Source organism: Accipiter gentilis, chromosome 1 (assembly GCF_929443795.1).
Source record: "Accipiter gentilis chromosome 1, bAccGen1.1, whole genome shotgun sequence".
NCBI classification, from domain to species: Eukaryota; Metazoa; Chordata; class Aves; order Accipitriformes; family Accipitridae; genus Astur; species Astur gentilis.
Genome location: NC_064880.1, coordinates 12736358 through 12755755, shown reverse-complemented (window position 1 = coordinate 12755755; position 19398 = coordinate 12736358). Strand labels below are relative to the sequence as shown.

At 38.2% G+C, this 19398-nt stretch overlaps 1 protein-coding gene across 3 annotated transcripts in view; it reads left to right on the top strand.

Annotated features, from left to right (window-relative positions):
* The window catches only part of TRAF3IP1 (TRAF3 interacting protein 1), a 45840-nt gene that overhangs the window by 11007 nt on the left and 15435 nt on the right, over nucleotides 1-19398 (top strand). For all 3 annotated transcript variants that reach the window (XM_049800287.1, XM_049800292.1, XM_049800299.1), the window contains exons 7-12: nucleotides 6060-6135; nucleotides 11473-11571; nucleotides 17137-17224; nucleotides 17995-18078; nucleotides 18721-18841; nucleotides 18992-19028. In XM_049800287.1, coding sequence (XP_049656244.1) covers nucleotides 6060-6135; nucleotides 11473-11571; nucleotides 17137-17224; nucleotides 17995-18078; nucleotides 18721-18841; nucleotides 18992-19028 — 505 coding nt within the window. The remainder of the gene's footprint in view (nucleotides 1-6059; nucleotides 6136-11472; nucleotides 11572-17136; nucleotides 17225-17994; nucleotides 18079-18720; nucleotides 18842-18991; nucleotides 19029-19398) is intronic.

Sequence of the window (19398 nt, the reverse complement as noted above, 5' to 3'; positions counted from 1 at the left end):
CATCATAGTGAACTATTTGTCTTCCACTTGACTTTCATCTTGGCAGCATAAGGACATGGAAACAGTGGTGGGGGAAAGCAGTAGGGAAATGGGAACTTTTATTTCATTTGAGATGTCCACAGAATTTCAGGCAGAACGGCTTTTATGCTGCATTTACTTTAGAGAACAAAATAATTTAATTTTTTTTTCTTTCATATTCTACATGTACAGCAAAGCTGTCACTCAAAGTTTAGTTCCTGGCTTTGCTCCTATGAGATTAGCAGTCTTAATAAGATTCAATCTGTATTCATACAAGTCTTAATTTTTCTTGCTGCTAATTATCAGAGGCCAGCTTTAAAATACTACTTAAATTTTGACAGGCTGACTTTTTCTTTTTAAATGTATTTTTCTGGTACTAAAGGAACTCTGTATGTTACCCAGCATGTAATAGTCATCACACAGGTATCTGTAGTTTTCTGGAATGAAAAAAAACACAAGTATAATAAGTAGGAATTAAGAAGAGACATTTGGCTAACACATGGCAGAAGAAGACTACTTGCTGCTTCAAGGCTAGCTACTGCATTCCACTCTGTGATCAGATTGAGTTGAGTTGTATTCTGTTAGCTCTCAGTCCATCTCAGGTAAAAGTCTTGTTTAAAATGGACACTTCATAGCATGACTTGTTGACCTTCTAAATAATAAAGATGTTTGTCTTTTGACAAAAGGTGATTCAGGTCATAGAGCTTCTAAGCGTATGGTGCTGTTTATATGAAGTGACTGCAGAACAGGTATGTCATTTACCCCTAAGGCCAAACACGTTGGAAAAGTCTCTTCCATTTTACAGATGGCTGCCGAAACTCTTGGCTAAAGCTTTTTGTAATATCCTGTCACTTTTGGCCACTTCTATAATGACTTTTATTTTTGCCCTACAAACTGTATGGCTCTGGAATTGGTCACTTGAATCAGCCTTTAAGTCATATCTAATGAACTTCTACTTCTGTTGGATCTCATCTCAACTATATAATGAAACAACTACTGAATGAAAAAAGACATAACTGCCCTAGAAGCAACAGAGAGAATCATTCCATGGAAATCTGCTGGACATGGCTCAAATATTTTTGTTCTGGTGCTGTGAATGACCCTCTCTTTTTGGTGTCAGTTATTCATAACTGGCTCATAAAATACAAATCCGTCATTAAAACTTATGTTTTAAAAAGCAGGAGATGTTTTGTGTTTGAAAGGTTTTAATTAGCAGAAGCTAACACCAATAGAACACCATCTTGCGATCCTTCATTTGAGTAAAAGATAATTGATCGATATTTTCTGAATAGGTTTATCACCACAGCAGTCAAATTGACCTTAGCAAGTAGAGCTCTTTCCTTGTTGCTGTTGCACACTAATAAATTCTGCCCGTTAATAATGATAGCTGTTTTAGGAATAAAAACTGGAAATACAGGCAGTTCGAGAGAAAGAGCAAAGAAAGTCTTTGAGGGATACATAGCTTTCAGTAAAAGCATTAGAAATGAGCCATGTTTATTTGTTGAGGAAGAGTCTGTTGCACAAAATTAAAACATGTATTTATATATGTAGTTGTATTTTACATAAAACTTTTACACACACATACACTATTTACAGCATACATACATGCAAGTATACCTCCTGGCACTGTGGATCTAAATAGAAGAAAAGTATTGTGGAGGGTTGATTGAATTAGATTTCTGTTCACAGACTTAATTCTTGTTTATTATTAGTGAACTATCAGTAGATCTAATGAATTAGAGGGGAAAAATCACAGTGGCTGATTTATATAATGAGTTATCTCTCTCCGTTGCTTGGGTAGGACTGTTTTTTCTGCCTTTGACTGTTGATGCATGGAGTGGCCATGGTTAGAGGAGATGTATGTAAGCATGTATAGAACTAGTTATGAGAGCCGTATAAAAGTCACTGATAGAAATTGTTCATGACATCCTTGCATGAATGTAGAGTTTGATTGTTGTATGGAAAGGAGGGAGAATTAACAGTTTGGCAGGATGTCTTTTCAAAGCATGTTCCTCTTCTTGACCTGCTGAAACATTAGAAATCACTGTTATGTCTTAAAGTGAAGTGAACCTATTTAAAGGTTAGTAATGAGGACAAAGCGTAAGATTGGATGGTTTACAACAGGCTGCTCTATCCTCTCCAAATAGAAATGTAATTACTCAAAACTGGGAAATGTGCATACATCCATCTAGGATTCCACTTTAATATGTTTTTTCCAGGATGGTGTGAGATGAAGTGTAAGATTTGTTTTTAATGGCTCCAGTGACTGCTTTTCAAAGTCTTGGAGCCTCTGAATTTGTAAGAAGAAGAATTACCTATTTTATCTCCCTCTGGAAAGACTCAAATCATAAATATTGTGGGATTTATGTTTTTGTGTGCTACCATAGTGATTAAATTTTAGCTTTTACTTTGCACCTGTTGCCAGTGTGCACATGTGGCTCTACAAGAATGTTAAACAGTGTTTATAGTCACTACCTGACATAAATAAATGACTGAATCCACTCCTCCAGGAGCCTCAGCACCTATTCTCAACTCCTTCCCCACCTGTGCTAATAATTACATCACCCAAAGAGCTGCTGAAGTTTGAGTGTACCAGATGTGGCCTGCGGGCCTGTAGAGCCAGACTCTGATGGTATGTGAGCTTTAATTTTGCTCCTTGCATAATGTTGTGATTGTGAAAGATGGTAGTAATTAAGATGAACTAAAATGAAGATTAACCACTTCAATATTAGCCATGCATTTTAGACTTCTGTCTATTTTTCTTCATAACATGCCTGTATCAGAAATAGTGTGGCCAGCAGGAGCAGGGAAGTGATTGTTCCCCTGTACTGGGCACTGGTGAGGCTGCATCTCGAGTCCTGTGTTCAGTTTTGGGCCCCTCACTGCAGGAATGACATTGAGGTGCTGGAGTGTGTTCAGAGGAGGGCAACCAAGTTGGTGAGGGGCCTGGAGCACAAGTCTTATGAGGAGTGGCTGAGGGAACTGGGGTTGTTTAGCTTCAAGAAAAGGAGGCTGAGGGGAGACCTTATCACTCTCTACAACTACCTGAAAGGAGGTTGTAGGGAGGTGGGTGCTGGTCTCTTCTGTCAGGTGGCTGTAGAGAGGACAAGAGGAAATGGCCTCAAGTTGAGGCAAGGGAGATTTAGGTTAGATATTAGGCAAAATTTTTTTACTGAGAGGGTTGTCAAATATTGGAATGGGCTCCTCAGGGAAGTGGTTGAGTCACCATCCCTGGAGGTATTCACGCGTAGACACTTCAGGGCATGGTTGATGGTTGGACTGGATGATCTTGAAGGTCTTTTCCAACCTAAATGATTGTATGATTCTATGTTTCTATTTCCTGAAGTGTGAAACAAAAATATTGGTAGCTCTGGTTGTGGGTCTAATAATAATTGTAATAATCCAATGAAGATAGTATAAATCAAAACTAGTTTACGTCAAAGCAGGACCATGTACTGTCCATTCGGCTAGATTTTTGCAAAGTGTAGGATGTAGGGCTTTCTTTTGACTGATTGAATACCTGAAATTCTGAGTGTGCATGTTATATTACAACACGTTATATTACACCTCATGGAGGTGAAGGAGATGTAGTTTCTAAAGGGCTTAAACTAACTGTTGAAGCTGACTTTTGCACAGACTGCCCACTTTCCTATAAAGCACCTCCAAGTACTTCAGCTTCTCAGTTTATCTCACACAGTTTGCATGCTGTGATTGTCTGTTGTTAATAAGCATTTCCCCTTTGTCAAGAACTTCTTTTGAGCTCATGGTGCATTATAGCATATACAAAAGCAAAATTTGCCTTCAAAGCAAACTTACCACCATGTCCCTGACATGTAAACTTCATTCCCCTCCTTCACGTAGCTGTCTCTTTGGGGCCAGTGGATACACTGTTGTCAGCTTGTAGAGGTGAGATGATGCTCTTGCATGGTCACCTAAAGTAGTTTGAGTAAAAAGACTTACAAGTATCCTATATTTTTAGACACCTTGTAGTGTTTGTTATTTTCCATTACAACATGTATGGTCCATTGTCCTGTATGCAAGATATTATGGAAAATGAATGTTCTACACTGTGTAATTTGACAATTTTCTTTTACAGGTTATTGGAACATATAATGCTAACATTTGCATAGGAATGGAAGAATTTGTAGTTCTCATTTATGTTATAGATATGGTCATTATCAGCAGGGTTGTTGATAACTCTTGAATGCAAACTGCATAGACTGTTAATTCACACAACCTTCAAAAAAGCAGTTAAGGAGGAAATCCTGTGAGGTGCTAAACATATTTCAGGATTTTGAACAAGATGCAGAGATGATTATAGGGAGAGAGAGCCTAGAAACATAAAATGGTATTCTATAAATCACCTGTACTTCATCTGTTGTGTTCAGAGGTGGTTGCTTTCTCTTTAGCAACAAGTGTTGCTAATGAAACCAGGCACTTAGGTAAAAAGACAGGAAGGTTATTAGAAGCATGAATGGGCTGTTGGAAGCTACTGGTTTATTAGTGTGTACAGTACTGTAAGAAGTGGGAAGCCCTGTGTGCATGTATAGTGGGCCAGATGCCATCGCTGGCTTCATCCTCTGGTCTACATGCAAGCAGAAGTCATAGAATCATTTAGTTTGGAAAAGACCCTTAAGATCATCGACCTCACACTACCATTAGTGTGAGGTCATTAACCTCACATTACCAAGTCCACCACTACTAAGTCTGCCCCTTCTGCTAGCTGAGATTGGTGTAAGGGGATGGACTGCTTCCTTCCCACCCTGATCACATGCCCAGGAGTTTTGGTGGGCTGGCAAGAGTCCTCCTTTACACCTTCCACCTCCTTTGGAGGCATTTGGGCCCCAGCTGTCCTTCAGGTAGAGTGAGTAGTAAATCTATACTATACCCTACCTAGACTAGTGGCAGCTTTCAAGGACCTGCCCCTCTGCCTGCTCTTGCCAGGATGTTTTTTTGAGCCTTTTCGTAGGGCAAGTGCTGTAGCTGCCTTCAGCTTCTTTAGTGCTATCTGTGCACAGGCTCAGTTATTCCTTCACACACAGGGGACCTCACAGTCCAGGTGGCCTTGTCTCTGGGGACCAATGTGATCTTGTCTCATGACAAGGTGCTGCTTATGCACGTCTTTTTCCCAACATCCCTTCAAATGGACCTACTGATTTAACTTGCTCCTTTCCAAGGGTGTATGTCCATTGAAATGTGTAACATAGTGCCTTCGCAGAAAGTATTGTCAGTCAAACTTTCTTGACTTCAGGCAGTGCAAGCTATATTCAGAGAAAACAAAAAAATTCTTGTGTGTGCTTGCCTGCTTTCATTTCCTGGCCCATCGGAATCACTTTCGGACTAAGGTCAGAGTCCTCAGAAGTGTCCTGAATTTGCTTCCAGTTCAATCTTTTCCACTTTTGAACTCATATTCTCCTTCCTGTACCAGTTGCACCTTTGGATCATCCATTGCTTGTCTGCTGGACTTTCTGGCAGGACCCATTTTTTGGTTTGTCCAGGGTCTTTGTCCAGGGAAGTTGCCATTTGAGTAAAGGACTACGCAAGTCTAGTGGCACAGTTTTTTAGTCTTTGCTTCTATTTTGGAATGAAATTTAAAATACTTCCCAGAAGGTTAAAGCGGAACTGTGTATCTGGTGTAGCTGAAACATACAGGTGATTATAAGCATCTTGCTCCTTTTGGTAGCTCAGTGGTAACTAAGCGTTGTATCCCAAGACCAGCAGTGGCATCATAGATGCTCTACAGATTTCACAAGATTGTTCTTCCTTGGATGCTCTTAGTTCACATTTGGAGGTTGTCTTTACAATAACAAAATCTAATCATATAGGTTCATTTAGAAGCATGTATCTAGGAAAAATACTTGCAGACTTTGAGGAAAATAGACTTGACATATTTTTAATCATATATGTGTGGGTGAGTTTTGCAAGTGAATATTTTTTATGTATAATACATATAGATAAAAAAGCAATGCATGTAAGTAAATTTAATATATAAATATATATTTTATATACAATTATATAAATTTGTGTTGTTTTTTTTAAAGAGTGAAAGTCCTGCAGGAATATTAAGGCAGCCTTCAACAAAAGGATCAAGGCAACGCGCCAAACCCGGAGGAGAAGGTAACTAGAAGGAGGATATTATTTCTATTAAATATGCTGGAGGGTTATTGAATAGGAATAGCATAAATACTTAAATATCCGTGTTTATTATTTTCAGTGCTTGTTTTATACTCCCAGTCTGCATTTATGAATCCAATAGGCAATTTTTCTGCATGGATTTGATACATAGAAAGTGGTGCTCAGTTCAGTTTGCTCGTGTTCTTCATGCACAATTGCAGATAGAAATTCAGCCTGCTCTTAATATTTATTGTGTTCTCTCTGAATGGGCTTTTTTAGTTGGTCTACAACTATTTCTTTTTCTATTAGTTTCACAAGAACTGTTTCTTTGTTTAATAATCTAGCAATTTTAGACAAATATGCCTTGTAAAACTTTGGCTTTTTTTTTTCTTGTGACTGAGGATTAGTGAACAGTATGTCTGAGTTGATTAAATTAATGCACATTTACATAAAGACAAATGTAAAAGTTTGTTGAATGTTTACAGCAGAGCAATATTCAGCACAGTATTTTTGTTTTAGTGAGACTTAAGATATGTTGTTTAAGGTTGTTTTAGTAAGATGAAAAAAATTTGTGAGGCAAGATGTCCTTTCCTGTAGGGATAAATCATAAAGCCACGAACCCTGAATTTGTAACTTTATCACTTACCAATATTTGGGAAGAGTGCTCTTCCTAAATTTAGCTAGGGAATCCAAACTTCACTTATTTTCTCAGTCTTTCAATTGTTTCTCGAGGATTTGAAGTCTTAGCATTTGGTCTTCAGAAATTTTGTGTTTATAAATGAGATGATTATATTTGTCAAAACCCCCCAAACAACAACAAAAAACAACAAAAAAAGGTATGTTCCCTGAGATTAACTGAATGCAAAAAGAAATTTCCCTGGATATTTGTTTGATAAGCAGTACACTACAGCATCCACACTTGTGTTACACTTTCTGGGGTTTCTTCAGTGAAAAAATGGTTGGGTGAATTCAAGACTAGCCAAACCTTCCTGAGTGATTTCCATAGCTTGAGACACTTAAAATACTCTAGGTGTAAGCTGAAGAACAGGTGAAGATAAGATGTTAAGCAAAACCTCTGGCTTGCAGCCCTTTTGATGATTAGAGAAGATTCCTCTGAGTATTGCAATAACGGCACATGTTTGTAGATATTTGACTTTCTCCAATGTCTGTCATTACAGCTGTAGTCAACTGTATTGCACCTGGGTTGGTGTCAGTCTAGGACCTTCTGATTTGAGTTGGAACAGGGAAGGTGATCTGGGTATCACCACTACTGAATCCTATCCCATGTCATCTTCCACAGTAGCTCCACCAGGTGTAAGGAACCAAGCCCTGCTGCATTTCTGCTGAGTGCTTGGGAAAGAAGGACAGATACTTATTGTTACAGAGGAATTACCAGCAGGAAATAAGAATCTGTAAAACGCCCATCTCTTTGTGCTGGCCAGGAGTTGTCCCTGATAGCGGTGTGGCCACCACCCTCAGTCTTGACAGCGAACAAGGCGGTAGCTCCATAGTCATCTCATCCTTGCTTCAGTGTTAAGTCTGTCAAGACTGTCACTTGTGGATAATAGATCTGTGGTATCTGTGCTTGCACATTAGGAAGTAGATTGACAGAAACTGTAATTGTATTGCTTACAGGCCATTTTAACAGCCTTTTGATGATAACCTCTTCTGAGTCTTTGTTGACTGGAGCTATTTAACAAATGGTATAATCATTAATAAACATCTCTCCTCATCTGCCTTGCACCTGCATTAGTCATTTCTCTTTGTCTCTTTGGACAAGATTTAAGTGAAAATTCTAGTCTTGGGATGGTTTTAACTGAGTTTAATAGACAGTTGTGCCAGGCTTTGCGTGTAAGTAAATTATTTTATCTGTTAAGGTGCTTCATTGCAATGATTATGTCACCAGCTTTTCTATGTAAGTGTATTAATTATTGTATTTGCATACTAACTGGAAACTAGATTCTCTTCAGAATATCCCAAGTACTTAATACTTTCACATTAGGAAAAAAGAAATCTAAACTTACTACTGCCAGCCCTTTGTTTAAGAAAGCCAAGAAGAAGAGCCTAGAGAAACACGTAGGTAAGGAATAAAATTGGCTGGTACCCAGACCTCATACAACAGTGTAACTGCAATTTCTGTCTGTATCTAAATGCCTTTTCCCCCCTACTCTTATTTCAGTGACTTGATTATTTACTGTGATTCACATTTTCTTTCCATGGTTTTGTGCCCAGGGCGCTGATATTTTATCTCTAATGAAGAAGTCATAGTACATAAATCAGTTTAACATCTCTGTTCAGAAGGTAACTCCTGTGAATTGATACCTGTCAAAATAGCTAATTCTGGCTAAAGACTGGTACTGTTTAGACTAATGAACCATGAAGATCTTCATACACTTAATCTGCCAGTGTCACTATTATTAATTTATGTAAAGAGAGTGTGAGTTGCTGTGTGTCTTCCCAAGCATCCGTGTTTTCTTTGGGTTTCTGTTTTAGTAGGTTTCCATGTGTCTGAGGCAAAACGCTGAAGTTATATCAGAGCTTGGGTAGTGTTTTCAGAACAATCAATAGCCATGTTTTCAAAAGAACTTGGGTGGGGGGGAAATTAAAAAGATGTTTAGGCACCTTAAATACCTTGGAAAAGATCTGGCACTTTGGATATGAATGTCTGTTGACTTAGGAGCTTAAATGAAGTTGGTGCTTGAAAATCAAAAATTTTACATCCCATCTCATGTACTTATGTGCTGTGAGGCTTTAATAATTTTGCAGCTGAAAAATACCATCTGGATTCCATTAAATGTAGTCTTATTTTACTACTTAGTGATCCTTAGCTGATCCTATAACTTTTTTTTATTTCCCAAGATTTGAATATTTGTTTTATAGCCTGAACTGGCACTAAACTACAGTGACCAGACATGCCCCATTTTATAGGATCGTCCCTTCTTTAAAATCAGGATCCAGTTTTTCTGATAAATGAAATATGGTTAATGACTTATCCTGTGTTTTGGCTTTAAGGTTAACATTTTAAAATACTTCTCATGATGCATCAAGCCAGTGCACTCAACTTACAGTTTACCCAAGTGATAAATACTTTGGGACATTAGCCCTCTTTTTGTTCTAAGGCCGCAGAGCTGCAATAGGTGAGTAGTGCTCATAGATGCTCCAGTAAGCAATCCAGAGAGTAGTAAAAACCTCCTGGAGCTATGCTGCTGCCTGTGCTGTTGCACACTGGTCTCTGTAATTACTGGTGATGATGATCAGTGCTTTCTATATTTTCTGGTATTAACTGGAGATAAATAAATGCGCAACAGGAGAACGCAAAAGGACTAGTGTCATGACTAAACTTGTAATAAACAAAACTGAAGTGGTGAATGAAGGACTAGTTAAGCAAACCCAGGTATATTTGCTATCCTGGTAATTAAAACAAGTTATACCAGCATTTACCCACCTTTATTACGAATAAATTCCTAATGGTATTGGAACAAATGTTTTGGTTTTTTTTTTTTTTTGTAGTTAATGTTACATTTATTACTACTCAGGCGATGACTGCTTTTATAGTTGCAACATGCCTTGTGGCAAAACTTGCATCATGTAATAGAGACCATTTTTGCTAATTTAGAAGTTGATTGATAAATTGAATGTAATTTTTTTTTAAACTTGAAGTTGCTCTTCATTGAGGTCTGAACAGGTTTCTGTTCAGACACTGAATTACTTTCTAAATGGAAATGATGGAGTAAAGTGCTTCACTTTCCACTGTTGGTTTGGCTTTTCTGCTGAACTCCAGACCTTATGGGTATCTTGTAGCACTGCTGTGTGGGTTGGTGATGAATGTTTAAATGCTAGTTTGAGTTTTATTAAATGACAATTCATCCTGGCCTTAGTCAGCACAGGTAAATGAAAGTGCTGGTTGACATTTCTCTGCTCTGTGTGTGTTAATCTCCTCAACTAGTAGAACTCAGCATTTCTGCTGCAATGGACTATATATCTTTGTGGATGCTTCCCATGGCACGGGTGGAAGAGTAGATCCTCCGCTATTGATATATATGTCCTGAAAGCTTCAGCTTTATGGTGTATGCAGCAATTTCATCACTGGTTTTGCAAGTGTTGGATGTTTCAACCCAAGCATTAGGCAGGGCTCTATCTAGTAAACCTTTTCCCATGCTATCAAAACTGTTTACTCATTTGTTCTGGTGGTGGAAATGTTACTTGAGGTGTCCTGTCTGTAAATAGGGGCCCTGTGAATCTGTTCTTTACCTTTGCATTACAGTTACCTGTTGGCAGATATGGAGATTTGGAAGTGCTGGGTTCAGCTCCTGGGCAGTGCTTGGGTACCTCTGTTTTAAACACGCATGCTCTTTCTGTATCTGTAATCTTGCCTATTTCTGAATTTATTCTGCTTCTGCTGCATTTTGAGGAGTGTGAGAACTGAACGTATTACTCCAAGTGAAGGTGTGTGTGTGTGTGTGTGTGTGTGTGTGTATATATATATTTAATGATAAGACTAAAGCTAAATATTCTACCCATTCTGTAGATATCTTGACAAACCGAATAGTTTAACTTTTCTTGACCACATGTGTTCAATGCACAGGTATATTTTCAGGAATGATGTACAAATGGTGCTGAATCGTTTCTCCTTTGCATCCCTCCACTCAGAATGTCTCTTCTCCCTGGGCAGATAATTTAGAAATCAGATGTGTACCTGAATATTTCAGCTTTCTTCTACTGTGTGTTACTTTGCTTTTGTCAACATCTTCCTGTTGTAACTGGGGGAATTAATTTAAGGTAATTGGTCCATTAAATGGTCTTCATTTTTTTGCAAAAATAAAACTGGTTTAGGTAGCATCAAAAGTGAGCAGCATTTGTGGACTAGGCTCTTCTGTGGCATTACCAGCAAGTTGTGGAGTTCAGCTACCAGAAATCAGCTTTTCTTGCTTGACATTTCTTAATGGCTTCAGTATGAAATGTGTTTAAAGCTAAAGCCTTTGAAACAAACCAAAGGGCATTATGCATTCCAAGTAGTATACAAATAATATTGTGTATTTTAGCAAATTAGACTTTATTAGGTAAATATTGTATCGTTTCACCAGCTATCAGGCTAATAAATTATATCTGTAAATCATTTCTGAATTGCGGAAGTTGCCATTGGTTTGCAGTAACTTAAGGAGTTCAATCAGCGGTCATGTAAAAAATCTTTGTGAATTTTGAATGTTATTTATTTACACTCAAGATGGTTTATTAAACTAGGATAGCCCTTAAACAAATAGTAAGTATAACAGGTATTTAACATGGCTAAATTTTTATTGTATCTCTGGTTTCATTTGACTATAAACTGTTTTGTTATAGGAACTGTAGAAATGAAGAGTGTGGTAGATGGAATTTCAGAGGACGGTGTTGCTAAACTGCAAGAGAAAGCTGAACCAGGACTTGCAGTAAAACAGAAAGGTAGGAAGAATAAAAACCTGACTGCCTTGGGAAGTCTAACTTGAGTGCTTTGGCGTTGAACTTGAATCCATGCAGCTAAATGATTTAAGGAGGGTGATTTACACTTAATCGAACTGCTGCCTTGTGTTTTAATCACATTGTGTGATTAATGTCCTGGTTTGAAAAATGTATGTTCCTTGATAAAACAGTTACTTTTATTTTCTCTTTCCTTAATTTTACGAAGTTTTCAAAGAGACCAGCGCTTACACTGTCCCAAGGAAAATACAGGGCTGCTGCGCATGAATCCCTTGGTGACTTGTTCTATGTAAGAACGGAATCATTGCATGTTGCCTTTTTATACACGTATTTGGAAGAATCACTTAGTGTTTCCATTTTACAGGTTTTTAGAGGAAAATTCCATCTCTGCATTCTTATTTCTCCATATTTTTTTTTCAAGTTGTATATAGCTCCCAAGACATACGTTGTTAATGAGGTATTTGTATCCAGCTATGGTATACATAGAGCCATAGAAGCAAAATGTAGCAGGAAGAACTGAGATTTAAGCAAAAAGCTGCGCTTTTGTTCTCTCCAGATCCAGATGCTTGACCTAGTTGGGAGAGTTGATACCATGTATGTGGGAGGTCAAAGGCTGTTTCCCAGTCCACCTGTGGCCTTCAGGGCCTCATAGCTGTGTCAGCCTAATGAAATGTAGATGGTTGGCCAAGACATTGTGTGACCTTACACAACTGGGAGAACTTCCGTGCTATTTCCTTTTAATCTTTTGGAGCTGTCTTGTCTGTTGGAATGTATCTGTTATGGAATATAACTTTATATTCCCCTATTTATAATTTGAATGTGTGTAAGAGGAGTAACCCCAGGTTCATTATTGATTTGGCTTGGATTCTCAGGTGGTATAATAACCAAATACTGTATTGACTGTTCTTTATTTTCAGCTTTATTCAATAAGATAGTATAACATAGTAGTATATTAGTGAACCTTAATTTTCTGTAGGTTCTTATAGAGATGAAATCATCATTTGCACATTTAATAGCTTTAACGGTTGGAATGTGAAATCAGTTATGACTTGATAAGAACAGTCATTACAGATAACTAAGTTGGATGCTATTTGAAGTAATCATAAGACAGTGATCACCTGCCCCTTCTTGCTGTGTTCTTGTGTCTTTAACTGCAAATGAAAGTTTCCAAAGGAAGAATCATTTATAGGATTTTAAAAACATTGTTTACTGGCTGAAATAAACTTATTTTCCTGGATCTTTTGGAGTATTATTTCTGCATTCTGCTTCAGTCTTATATTCTGTTTTTGAGCATTGCGACTCTGAACCTTTCCATTGTGGGTTTTGGGGTTGGTTTTTTTTTTTAATATAAATGAGGATTTGTCAGCATATTAGTTATTCTCCCTTGGTGTCCTCCGTTAGGAATCCTCACTGGCTAGTTCATGGTAGCCTCTTAAATAAGAAGTACATGTTTAAAGCTTTCTGGCTAAAGGGTGTTTTGGCCTGCCTCAGCTGTTTGCTCCTACACCCCTGAAGTTACTTAGGTTTCACTTGCTTTAGAGATGTGCATATAAATGCACCCACTGTGGCAAGAAGGGAGGAACAGTTGGATTTCACAGTCACTCTATAGAAGTGTGGGCCTGCACGAGGCTTTTTCAGGAGCTGATGATTATGTAAGATTTTTCTGAACCATGTTATATTCTAAAACAAGCTTTTTGGGGGAGTTTCAGTGGTGCAGTTTATCTTCTCACAGTTTTGGTAGTTACGTTGAGGTACATTTCTCTGGGAGGAGTAATGCCAGGCTCCTTTCTAAAGTTTATCTCGAAGTAACCTTAAGATGTTGTCACTCATTCAGTTGAGCCATCACAGCCACCTACCACCCATCCACAGAGAACTGGCATGTATGTAAAATATGAACGTTTTTTCCACCACAGGGTCTGGGAGGGCAGTGTCTTAAACCGAGTCATGCTGATCCAGTTCTTCAGGCAGCGTGTGAATGAATGTGCTAACAGGAGGGAATGGGAAGTGTGAAGGCAGGAGTGCTTATTTGGTAGCAGTGCCAGTTTACACTAGTGGAAGGATTTAGGAAGCTCTGCTTAGTTTGCCAGTGCCTGTTGAAGCATCTTAGAAATCACAGTCCTTACAAGATGCTTAGGTGCTGTCTTGTTTGCTTATGTAGCAGGTCCGTGATACTGTTTGGTTGGTTAATTGTGCATTAAGATATTTACTCCAGCTAACTGTAGTGGAATTAAATGGAAAGTAGGTTTTGAAACTGCTTGAAAATCACAGTTGCTGTCCTTCTGCAGCTCCAAACCTACCTTTGGAGTAGGTTAGTTGGAGGGGAGCTGAAGATAGTTCTTTCACAAGGTTTCCAAAGGTTTAGGGGGTAGTTGGGGCTACTCAAAAAAGAAGTATTACATTCTATGAACTGCTTTGGAATTTCCTCTGGACCTTTAATTTTTATATTTGTGGACTGTGTAAACTTACTTTGAAGGGTGAGCAGTCCCTGTGCTTTCCTAGTTCAAAATAAATTGGCATGGCTTTGGCTCTCAAATCTGTTGTACAGATTTATACAATTCACCTTTTACACATCTCATTTAACTTTCAGGAGTGTCTACTCAGATATTCTATCACGACAAACATTTTGATCCTCCATTGTCTTTTGACTTTTAAAAAAAGTTTCATTTCTGATGAGTGTGTTCACCTCAGTGACCAGAACATTGATGTCGTTAGCACAGAAGTGCAATTTTGTTGGAAATGCTCCCTAATGTGTTTCTCTCTATTCTCCCAGCCCCAGTAGTAGTTCCCAAGCAAGAAGCTGGCTGTAGTTCTTGTGTGCTTCATGCCTAACTTGGTCAGATTCTTACTAAAGAATTTATGTAACTTATCTGAAAAATCAATGGATTTGTTATCTCCAGGTGAATTTGCCAGTGACTCAGGAACATTATAGTGCCAAAAGACCAGCACTGAACATACCAATGATAGTTAAAAACTTCTAATAGAAAAAACAGTGCTTTTTGATAAATAAAGCACTTCTCTAGTTTAGTGCTGTTTTTCCTTCTATGCTATGTATTAAAGAATTTTTAAAAAGTAACAAAACATAATTTAGTTGTGTTTGAATGCTTTGAGTAGGCTTTATCCAAGTAGTTTCTGTTTAAAAGAATACCAAAAAGCCATCTATGAAAGTGCTTTGTCCTTTGGGTTAAGTGGTTTTTTTTTTTTAAAAAAAACCAAAAACAGTTTATGAGCATTTTATGGGCTCTAACTTGCAAATAAGCAGAGACTGTGGGGAACTTTTTGCAATCTATTATGGGTAGTTTTTGCAACAACCAGATTAGTAAAACGTACATTTTCCATTTTCTTAATGTCAGTACATGACTTTGTTTCCCTCCTTATATTACCTATTGCATTTGTGGCTTCTGTTTATATTAAAAGTGAAAGCGATCCACAAAACCTTTCTTCAAATAACTGGATAATTGGGCCAGTAATAGACAGTGAATCTGGAAATCTCCTAGAAATCTGGTATATGTGAGGTCCCTGAAGCATCTTGGTTTGCTCTGTGCAGCTGTCACAGCACTGTGCTGTTATACAGTCACTGCTCTGTCTCCACTGGTGCTATGGGGCTGGGATAAACCAGGGACGTGAGATTTTAGAGATGCTCCAAAAGCTAAATTTCTTTAGCAGGCTGCCCTCCTTGCTTAATGGTAGCTGTTTCTGTGAAAACAAAAACAGTGGTTCTTGCAGGCATTGTTTCCTGGGAGCTGGGTGTATAGAGAAGCAAGGGAGGACTGTACATGCTTCCCACAAACCTGCAGAAACCTGCTGTGCCAAAGGTCAGTGATGGCTTTCCAGTATGAGAAGTGAAGCTGTGCTATTAACAGACTGAATGTAACACACAAAAAAATTAAAAATCCTGGATGGGCTCATGCCTCTTCCCAAGCCTGTCTGCATAAAGGCTGCCAAAGAGTTCTTTGTTCGGTCTGACTTACCCAGGGTACATGTGGTCACCAGTGGGCTGTCTCAGCTCCTATGATTGCATGTGCAGGCTACAAGCAGAGCCTTTATGCAATATCTATTAAGGAGCAGACCTCTGTTTTTTATTTCTCTGTACTTTTGTGATCTCCATCATGTGGGAAAATCCCTTCTGCTGTGTGGAAGGGGAATTTTGAAATCCCTATCACATCCATTAGGCAGGGATGCTAAATTAGGTACCCAGGGAAGCGCAAGAAGCTTGTGGTACGGCCAGCAACAGAGCACAACTTTCTGACTCAGGCCTGGCTCGGTCTTAACATAAGGACCACTCCAACTTGTGTCCCAACGACCATAGGATTGGCTGATCCATGGTTCCTGTACCAGTAGGGCTGAGGGAAAACTTAACTGCTCAGTAGTTTTAAGTGAGAAGATCCTACCTCCGAAATGGCTTTTCAGAGAATATGCACAAACCTATTAGGAAAGTGGAATGCAGTAGACTCTGGGAAAGAAATTGCATTTCTTTGCCTAAACTTGGGCTTGTAAAAGCCCAGCTGCCTTGGCCTTTTTTCTTTCAATGGTGCCGTTTGTTGGTGATGTCAGAGCAGAAGGACACTTAAGTGGACAATAGTGTTAGAGGAGTACTGGCATTATATGGAAGAAATACTTACCAACAGATTGTTCATCTGAGCAAGCTTTCTAGATGGAATCCAAGAACACTGAAAGCTTTTTACCTCCCGAAATTATTAGTAGAAACACTAAAGCAGAAAGTGGTGAATGATGTCTATAATCCTGTGCAGTCAGATTGTCAAGGCAAAGATGTCATTTATCTTGTTCTGTGCCATTACAGAGAATGGTTTAACCTGAGCTTGGCAGGTGGGGGTTTGTGCTGTTAACTGCACTGAACTGGTCAGAATAACTTGGTGGGAAACCCATCAACTGGGAAGGATTGGTTAAAGTGGTTCTGTGCGATTTAAATTTCAAATGGGGTCAGCCCTATGGAAAGCATAACTATGGTTGAATTACAGAAGAAGCCTTCATCCTTGAATTGTAGAATCCTTGTTGTTGAAAGGGACGGACAGTCCAAGCCCGTGCTCAAATCTGGGTCAACTAAGAATATCAGTAGAGGAAAATATGAAGTTAAGGTAAACAAAAGAAAGGTTTAAACAAAACCACAGCACAGAGAATATAGAGGGTTTTATTACAGCTTTTCCTCTTATGATTTTGTATAATGAGCAACTTGAAGTATTGCAAATGTTACCATGCAACTATGGAAGAATTGAGTGAGATGATGTCATTTTCACAGGAGACAATTTCACAATATTAAGAAATAAATAAAAAATAAGGAAATCTTAAATGTTTTTTCAGTGTCCCTTTTGAATTATGAATGCTCCGAGATGTTTAAAAAGTGGAAATTCACAAGATATTTAAGTTTATATAAGCTTATAGAACTTTATTTCTAATTTTAAAAGTTTGTCACGTGATGTATTTCATGAGCACACGTTCAAATATAGTGCTGATAAGATTAAAAATACTGTTGTAAAAAAAGTTAGGTTTGCCTTGCCAGCTAAGCCAAAATTATATGTTTGTCTTGTTTAATAGAAGAAGTGGATAATATGGCTCCTGAAAAGCATGCAGTATCTGAAAATGGTGAAGTACCTAATGATCTTCCACCTCAGCCTATCCAAAGGTTTGTTTCTATGCTTTATTCTGTTTGAATTGAACTATGACATGTCTGGAGGTAATAGTCAGTCCATTTGAAAACAGCAAGGAAGCTTGGAGCAGTATGTTTCTGCTAGCGGTACCGAATAATAAATATTATCCCACATATGGTTTGCCTTTATACACTTTCATTTCCTTCTACAAAGAAAACTGTAACATTGTGAAGTGTTTTGGACTTATTTTCTTAATCCATAAAGTGCTTCGATGTAATGTTATTATAATATGAGGGATGTGAGAGTCTAATGAGAAGAACATTGCATTACGTACATGCATTTCATAAGTACGTAAGGTGTTCATAAGTAAGGTGTTATGGATAAGGTGATCTTGCCTTTTAAAGCCCAATTTACTTTTTCTTTGCCCAGCAGAGGCTTGTGTAATTGTTTCACTTGCAAAAATTATTTTTTTCTGTTTACATTGCAGTGTGTACTATTAATGCTAAATTTGTTGTTAATGGTAAATAACTGCTGTATACAGGCTGCTTTTTTAGTGAGACAAATCAAGAGGTGGTTTTACACAGAACCATAGTTTTTTTGGTTTTGGACACATTTTCTAGATTTTCCGAGACTCCTACTAGGATAGCAAGTATTGTGATATTGGATTGTATACTGGGGATGTTTTCAGTGTTGTTAGGCTTTGGCTAGTTTACTCAGCTCATGTGTGGGTACATGTCTGTTCCTTTGGAGGATACGTGAGGCTTCCTTTTACAGTATAAATGAAAAAACGTCTTTGTTATTGCAGACGTATTCCTCGTCCTAGCAGTGCAAGACCAGCACCACCCCGAGTAAAACGTCAAGAAAGCACAGAGGTCTTACTTCCAGAAAGGTAAGGAATATGGAATACAGAGCAGATGTTTCTAGCTCTTATGCCACACTATTCTTGGATCATCTGTGCCTCACCTGCTGCTGAACAGCTTTAGGATGGATCACCTCACTGCTCCTTGTTTCAGACAGGAAAATTCAAGCCTGCTTTATTTGTTTTATTGTTTCTGCAAATCCAGTGCATTATCTAAATGTTGTGGTTGGTAGTCACATCTGGAATTCCAAAAATACGATGTAATTTTTTTGCCTTTGGGAACTCTGAAACAGATAACCCTAGAATGTCAATCTAAACTACTGCTAGAAGAGAACTGTAAAACATGCAGTGAATAGCCCATGTTCAAAAAAGGCTGAAACAGCCATTTGGAACTATGGACAAAATGGCTTACTTGATCTCTGATAAGTGCCAGTCACTGAAGTAGTGTGTTTAGAAGGAAAATATACATCTTTTTGTGAGAGAACGACGGCTAACTGTTTTCAGAGTTGGGCAGTGAATGGAAATGACAGAATTTGATGTGCTTTTAGTTGGTTGGTGCTGCTTTACTTTATGGGAGGAAAGGAGGGTACTACTGTCTCTTCTATTCTGGATAGATCTTAATAAGTTTGGACAGATGTTAATAGGTTTTCATTTTCATTGTGTCTTTTACAGGAGTGGTAGTGGTAAAACAGTCTCAAACGTGATCATAGACCAGCAGATTTCTGATGATGATGATGACCAGTTTGTGGTGGAGGCAGCACTGCTGCCACCAGAAATGCCAGATACAGAAATGGTCTGTTCATGTTGCAAATCATAGAACCTTTTTCCATACTTTGTTTGTAACTTAGTTGTTTAAGTAGCTTCTAGCTGAATATTTTTGAATAGTTGTATATTATAGCAATGCCAACTTTTTGCAACTAAAGCTGTCTTCCTGCATGTGTAGGAGCCAGAAGTGGAGCTGGTTGAGGATCAAAAGCATGGTATGTTTGCTTTTACATATGTGTATATATATATAAAATAAAACCATGGCTTTAAACCAAATGCTGAACACTTAGAACGCTGAATAAAGCAGCAAAATACTTCCTGAGGGTAGGAGCTTGCAACTTTTGCAAGAAAACCAGAAATTATTTATCAAACAGTCTTGTTTACTTGTGCAGCTGGATTTGCAACTGATGTTAACTACAGATTTTCTATGTGTATTTAATGACAGCAGCACTTAAAATTCTGCATAAAACTCATAAATTAATGTTTCTTATAGTGTCAGGTACAGGTTATCTGCTCTGAGATATGAGATGGGATTGGCTGTTCAAGGCAAGTTACAAAAAAGCTTTTAGAAAAATTGATGGAATC